Consider the following 7,542-nt stretch of genomic DNA (forward strand, 5'->3'; position numbering starts at 1 on the left):
TTTTTTTTTTCTTTGGGTCCATCAGTCTTCTAGGAGCTGTAGATGGAAGTTCTTAAATTTGGACAAGGCAGGATATAATTTCTTTTTTTCTTTCAGACCAGTAGTGATGACTTGTTCCTGCCCTTCTACCAAGATGAGGAGCTAGTGGACAACCTGCTGTCCAATGAGGAGTCAGATGGGGGTGAAGGGCTCTCCCTGGCTAGGGCCCTGCTCCCCCTGGTAGAGTCATCCTCGCCTCCCCTCATCCCTTGGGTCTCCTCCACCCGCTACAAGACAGAGCTCTGTACCAGCTACTCTACTACTGGTTTCTGCAAGTATGCCGAGCGCTGCCAGTTCGCCCACGGCCTCCATGAGCTGCATGTTCCCTTTCGCCACCCCAAGTACAAGACTGAGTTATGTCGCAGCTTCCACACAACCGGCTACTGTTACTATGGAAGCCGCTGTCTTTTCGTTCACAACCCCACAGAGCGGCGCCCAGCCCTGCGCCGCCGCAGCAATGTTCCCTGTCGCACCTTCTGCTCCTTTGGTGTTTGTCCATTTGGCACCCGCTGCAACTTCCTGCATGTGGAGGGCGGAGACGTCGGCAGTGATCTGGATTCTCCTGACGTTGTCCAGGAGAAGCCTGCGCCTGTTTCCAAACCCCTGCTCCAACCACAGACCAAGGAGTGGAAGCCACGTGGCGCTCTGTGCCGCACCTTCAGCTCTTTTGGTTTCTGCCTGTACGGCACACGCTGCCGCTTCCAGCACGGCCTCCCCAGCAAGATCAAAACCTCGGCACAGACCCATGGAGGGTCCTTATTCTCCCAGCTGTCCACTGGCAGTTCAGGTGAACCTTCCCCCACCTCCCTCTGCACCTCCACCTCACCAATGTCTTCCACTTCCTCTTCTCCTCCATCAGCCTCCCCTCTCCCCACCCTGCCTGCAGAGGCCATAGCCAACAATGCCTTCACCTTCTCCAGCCAGCACCTGAGTGACCTGCTGCTGCCGCTGGCCCTCCACATGCAGCAGCTGGAGAGCAGCAAGGCCCAGGAGATCTGGGACAACCGGGCGCTCTAACTGGATGTGGTTGTCATTGGAAACCAGCATCAGCACTGAACACCACAGCTCAATTAAATGTTTTTTATGGATTTTTTTTTTTAACCCGCCCCTTTTCCCTGGATATTTATATATATTTTTTAAACTTGGGTTGTTTAGCATCTGTCAGCAGGTCAAGCAGGCCTTGAACTGTTCAATTGCAAATTAAGCAGTCTGCAGTTGATTGTGTTTTGTGGTGTCAGGAATCACTACAGTTGCTGCCATGAGATTTTTTGTAATTTTTTTTTAACTGTTGTAAATACTTCATTAATGAACCAAGTAAAAATGTCTGACATCAGAATCATGAATAAACTAATTTTAAATTTAACCTTTGTCATGGTGTCTTTGGGCTTCAGCTGTTTAATGGTAATTGGAAGGTTTCCCGTGCATCAAGATCACACAAACTAATATAAAATGTTTGGCTTTTACGTTAACATGGACACAGGTGGCTACATACAGCATATACCCGATGGTAGTTTTCATCCAACAGTTAAGGCCTTTTGGTTTCTTACTCTTGGTTCCATTAATCAAACCTTTGCAGTTTGGTTTGGAAGAAATGTCTATTGAGAGATGCCACTGCTTGCATTATTTATGCACATACATGGCTGAGAAGGGGGGGGGGTTGTAACACTCCTAAAAGCAGGCGTTTGAGTACTGACAGTTTACGTGATAAAATGTACCATTTAGGCCAATGTTGTAAAATTCTCTCGTTTGTCAAGTGTATTTTCAACAGTGACAACCCGTTACAGCCTATTCAGAAGTAGGCCTTATGTTGAATGTATGAAATGTCTGTCCTCAGCTGCATTTCAAACTAATCTGGGTCACATCTTTTGCTCTGATCCAGGCGCCGTCTCACTCCTCTTCCTCGATTTACCTCTCGCACAAACCCTCCCCTATGACCATGGCAAAGCTGCAGTCCAACCGCACGTGTATTACTGGGATTTAATTTTTCATACAGCCCTGGGTGTGCAAATCCCTGCAGCTGGGTTCCAACATTAGGTGCAAAACTAACTTTTGAGATAATTTAAGATGTATTGTGTTTTATATTGGCATATCCCTAATTCCATATTACATTCACGTTAGAAAATGAGATGCTTGGAACATTTTAAACGGGGAGTCAAAGATTTCTGGCATTACTTTGCATTTTTTCATCTTTTCATAACGTCCATCGATTCAAGAAAGCCAGCCGCATGTGTCTGACTGGTATTTAATTAACCAATCTGTATTTCCCAAATGCTCTTCAATCGACCAATCACTGGCCTTAACCTCCTGGCGCGTCACTCACTAGTATACGGAAAAGCCCTAGCAGAGTTAAGTTAACAAGAATTAAAACGGATGTTGTGCGTTTTTAGTCAAATATATTCACTAAATGAATACAATTTTTGAAAACCACTAAGCACATTCAATGTGGAAATTTTACAGACTCCTCCATAATACATTTTGTTTTATCAGCAATGAGGCATACTTTAAAAAAATTGACAGAGTGGGCTCGTTAGCGTTACCTTATTTTGAAGAGTTTGACGGATGTCGCCCTTTCTGTTTTTACCAACTTGAGACTTACATGGATGCCTAGTGTTTAGAGAGCAACGTTAGCTATGTTGATGTAAACTTTCACCCTGACTCTGATGATACACAGCCTTCATTCTAGCTAAGAAGGTAAAGTCGTGTTCAAATATAGATTTTGCGTTGCATTTTCTAGGTTCTTTGACAGCTAACTTGAGCTATTAGCATCTTATGATGTGATTGTAGCTAGCTACAACAGGCGGCAACGTTAGCCTGTATAATACATCAATAGTAACGTTAGCCTCACTGTGTAGTTTACTTTTATATAACTTAAATAATGCAGCAATAGACTCTTATACACCAAACAATGGTAGTTGGCTTTGCGTTACAATAACTCAAATCAGCAGTTCGGTCCAGCTGATACGGAGTTAGCATGCTGGACAGTGAGATGAATGTAACGTTATTTACAGACCTGAATAATTCCCATTGAAAAAAGGTGGTAATTAAAAATGTTTGTCTCATTGTCAGTAATACATGACAGGTACACCAAAAGTCAAGACCTGCAAAGAATCTGATATTTGCTTTTGTAAATTCGGCATAGCTGATCAAGCACGACTCAATTTGAATATAGCGCTAATTTTCTAAATGTAACGTTAAACTTTAAAACACTAAGGTTAGCTGTAGGAGTGTTGTTGTACGGAGACCCCGGCGTTCTGAAAGAGATGTCGCTCTCCACGCTGTCTTCATGTCTAAGAAGATGTAAACGGCCACAGTAACAAGTGTTAACATGAAGTGCTTTCCCCTTTTCCCAGTTTCTGAGTGGTCTTTGTGATCATGGCGGACCGGGAGGAGCGCCGCTTCGCCGAGGTTTCCCGGGAGTCTGTCAAACTGATGGCCGAGAGTGCAGGCGTGGAGCTCGCCGACGACGTGGCTGCTCTGCTGGCTGAGGACGTGTGTTACCGGCTCAGGGAGGCAACGCAGGTCAGTGCTGCCCGCGTGCGTGGATGATTGACGAAAACATTAAACTGTTACTTTACCCCCCAAAATCTACCATGTGAACATGAATCACCATCCCATTTTGGGTGAGGTATCACTTTAAAGGCTACGCTCCATCAGTATATGGATGATCTTTCTATAAAGTTAAGAGTGCAAAACTGGATTAATGATCTGTCTGATGTATGCTGATGATTTAGTCGTCCTGTCTCTATTCAACAACTGCTAAGAGTCTGCTCACAGCATGGTGTGCAGCATGACTAACTCTAAAAAGAGTATTGTCATGATTGCAAAAACCAAAGAGGATTAGAGGCAAGTTTTTCCTTCCTTCTTTATGGCAGACCAAGCACTAAATGCGGTAAACACAGTGAGATATTTGGGTCACATTAAGCAATATGCTGGGACGCAAATTTCACATGGGCACAGATAATGTTAATGATGCCTTTTTTTAGAGCCTTCTGTACTCCACTCCTTAGAGCCCACTTGTGTTGTAGCTCTAACATTGAGAAAGCTTTAAGTGGCATTTAATGATGCTTTTAGAATCTTTCTCAAACTGCCAAGATGGACAAGTGCGAGTCATATGTTTGTGACTAGTAATGTTCCCACCTTTTTGTATGCTTTGTTAAGAAATTGTATGCACAAGTTTATGTGTGGCTTAACTTATTCAAAACATGTTATTCTAATGGCTTTAACTGAGCCCACAAAAAGTGACACAAGGTATACTTCTTGCTTTTGGAAACATAGGAACATATGTCTGTATTTGTTTTAATCACATATTATACATTTTAATTTATACAATTTTTTTCTTCTTGTTTGTGTTGTGTTCTACATAATTTTCTACTGATATGGACCTGTGTGTCTGAAATAAAGTTGAATTGATCAGCTGTTTACATAGGGAAGTATGCTCATATGGGAAATCTCTGTCACATCATTATAACTAACCTGCAGTACTGATTGTGTGTGTTTGGACCCACACAGAGCAGCTCTCAGTTCATGAGACATGCCAAGAGGAGGAAGCTGACAGTGGAGGACTTTAACAGAGCTCTGCGCTGGAGCAAGGTGGAGGTGAGACTGTGCTCACACCAATGGTCTCTCCCTGTATGCCTGAACACTCAGTCTGATATGACACTAACATGCTACAGTGATCCCTTCCTTCAGCTTCTTAATCTGCGTGTGTTCTTTAGGCCATATGTGGCTACGGGGCCCAGGATGCTCTTCCTTTCCGCTCAGCGAAAGAAGGAGAGCTTTTCTTCACTGAGGATCGGGACATCAACCTGGTTGAGTTGGCTCTGGCCACCAACATTCCCAAGGGCTGTGCTGAGACCATGGTGCGAGGTATGAGCCACCGCACTGTCATAAGCTATTGACAGAAGTATCCCTGATGTTGAAAGTTCACTATTTAGGTCTTTGAATCAGGAGTTATCCGTTAGTAATAATGTCTCCTGTTTTCTTCTTCTGTCAGTAAACGTGTCTTACCTGGATGGGAAGGGCAACCTGGAGCCTCAGGGGACAGGTAAGACTCAGCCACATTATGATCAACAGGCTCAACATAACACACTGTAGTCTGCTCTGTTCCATTTCAAGGAACTTAATGTGAAGAGGAAACTTGTGAAATAATACGCAGAGTTCAATCTTGCGAAACGCCCCTCTGGTACACGTTCACATGAATGCAACACAATGTAGTAAAATAAACATTTTTTGCAACTTTTGATGATTTCCCTCACATGGACCGGTTAGTGTAATGTTATGTATTAACAAACCAAAGAGATGACACACACAGCTGAATCAGTGGCAGGCTGTGTGAAAAACAAAACATGGAATAAGTGGTTACATTTGAAGTAATTTTACAATCATATTTGGTTTGAATTGCAAAAACATGCAAGATGGAAATGTAGAAGTGCATGCATGCATGCTAGAGCTGGGAATGACGTCACACTTAAGTCATTCTCGCTTTGCCAGACCTTCCACCACAGCTCCGCAGAGGAAGGTCTGGCTAGTCCACATCCCGGGATGGGAGAAAAACGTTTATTGGTATTTTTTAAAACTAATCATAATCGTCTTGGGCAGCGCTAAGCTCCGCAAGGTGCCGCTGCAAATTGCCTCAGTAAGGAACTTGTTTTGGTGCAACTTGTGTATGCTCAAAAGATGTTTTAGTCATGCAACAGAAAACTCAGATTGGACAGATAGACTAGCTAGTTGTCTGGATTTACTCTGCAGAGATCTGAGGAGCAGTTAACCATAGTCCTCAGAAATCTACCAGATTGTAGAATGCCAACACAAAGAAAGCTGAAAGTAACGGAAATCGGCAAATTTCCTGTGTCGCCGGAGCAATCCCGGAAGTGGAACGTCGTGGATATAACCTACACCCGAGTTGATCGTGTTCCAGTACAACAAGTCGGATTAACCATTATTTCAGTGTGGGGCGGTGACAGTGCATAATGCTTTGTTTTTGCATTCAAACACTCATAGCACCGTGTCCACAGATAAAAGTGGGACAAAACTGTGTGTACGACTGGTTTGATGGGACACAAATGGAATGGAATGCACCATATCCACGACCTTGTTAAATTCCATGGCTCTAACAGCTAATTCTGCGCCAACAGGGAGGGAGGCATCCTTCTTGGAATATTGAACATTTTTCACCTATTATTATTATATTAAAGTATATTATGTTATATTTAAAATGTGTGCAATTTAGGCACAAAAACAACTTCTCATGTTGAGCAACCCGCTGTTTTCCAAAGGTTATATTGGTGTTTAACACTCGTGTTGCCTTTGGGTCAAATTTGACCCGTTTTCTTTTTTTTTCTTTTTTTTAACTATCTTATTTTGTTTACCCAAAAATAGCACGGATGATTCCATACAACGCGCTTCGCTAGTTCAACAAAAGATCAGATCTCTACTTTCATTGGAATTTGAGTGTTTTAGTCAATTTTTTTGGAGAAATAAAATTTAAAAGTTTCGAAACGGCATCCTGACTGAACATTGACCCGTTGTGATTATGCTTCCTTTTAATAGTTGTCTAAATAATTCATAATTTCTGCTTTTCTTTTTTTTTTTACTCTGAAAACTAGTGGTAATAAGTTGTGTGTTAGTGATGTTTATACATGCTAGTAAAAAGAAGTGTTAAAAGTGTCAAAAAGAGACAAAACTGTGAAAAAGTGTTGATTTTCAGTTTTGACCCGGGAGGACGATGCATGGTCGAATGGAAGACAACGCAAGGGTGAAATTAGTTGATCACTGATTTCAGTGTTTGTGCATCAGTTGTCGGAGCTGACTGTTGAATTGTCCCAGTTCCCACAGCGGTGCAGTCTCTGTCAGATGACCTGTTGAAGTACTACCAGCAGATCACACGGGCCATCCTGGGAGAGGACCCCCACCTCATGAAGGTAGACTAGCGCTGGAGACAGGCGGGCGTTCCCCCCTCCGGCTGAGCGAGGTGTTGCCCTAACATTTTTCTGCTGTGTGTTGTCAGGTGGCTCTGCTGGACCTCCAGTCCAACTCCAAGATTGCTGCCCTCCTGCCATACTTTGTGTATGTCATCAGTGGGGTAGGTTTGTCCCGTGAATTCAATTTCAATTCAATTTCAATTCGATTTTATTTATAGTATCAATTCATAACTAGAACTGCACGCAGTTTCAACGGGGTCCAAGCCTCCCCGCGCCAGTCGTCCCCAGCGACCCGGGGAAATGTCCTATGTTGATTAGAGCGCCCCCGAAGGGCCTGTCTACCAAATCTGGCAGAGAGCCTCCGGGCGGTGGGCGAAACAATCATTACCGGTTTGGTTTTTATAGCATTTACTGCGGCAGAGATATTGCAATTGCAAATTTCCCATTTAAATGCATTGACTTTGTCGACAAAACCAACAAATGTTAATTATAGCGCCCCCTAATGGCCAATCGTTACCAAATTTGGTCGGAAGCCTCCGGGCGGCATGCCAAACAATCACCCCAAGTTTGGTGTTGATACCAC

General features: G+C 43.5%; 2 protein-coding genes across 2 annotated transcripts in view; both read left to right on the plus strand.

The window, feature by feature from the left end:
• The window catches only part of cth1 (cysteine three histidine 1), a 2,445-nt gene extending 1,142 nt beyond the window's left edge, over positions 1–1,303 (plus strand). The window contains exon 2 of the mRNA XM_032499311.1: positions 97–1,303. Within this exon, the coding sequence (XP_032355202.1) occupies positions 97–1,056 (960 nt within the window). The 3' untranslated portion in view covers positions 1,057–1,303. The remainder of the gene's footprint in view (positions 1–96) is intronic.
• A 1,292-nt stretch (positions 1,304–2,595) lies between these two features.
• taf6l (TAF6-like RNA polymerase II, p300/CBP-associated factor (PCAF)-associated factor) overlaps positions 2,596–7,542 on the plus strand; it is a 12,886-nt gene continuing 7,939 nt past the window's right edge. Inside the window, exons 1-7 of the mRNA XM_032544434.1 lie at positions 2,596–2,730; positions 3,390–3,558; positions 4,549–4,635; positions 4,755–4,905; positions 5,033–5,083; positions 6,865–6,959; positions 7,046–7,120. Coding sequence (XP_032400325.1) covers positions 3,412–3,558; positions 4,549–4,635; positions 4,755–4,905; positions 5,033–5,083; positions 6,865–6,959; positions 7,046–7,120 — 606 coding nt within the window. The 5' untranslated portion in view covers positions 2,596–2,730; positions 3,390–3,411. The remainder of the gene's footprint in view (positions 2,731–3,389; positions 3,559–4,548; positions 4,636–4,754; positions 4,906–5,032; positions 5,084–6,864; positions 6,960–7,045; positions 7,121–7,542) is intronic.

Source organism: Etheostoma spectabile, chromosome 19, assembly GCF_008692095.1.
Source record: "Etheostoma spectabile isolate EspeVRDwgs_2016 chromosome 19, UIUC_Espe_1.0, whole genome shotgun sequence".
Classification (NCBI taxonomy): Eukaryota; Metazoa; Chordata; class Actinopteri; order Perciformes; family Percidae; genus Etheostoma; species Etheostoma spectabile.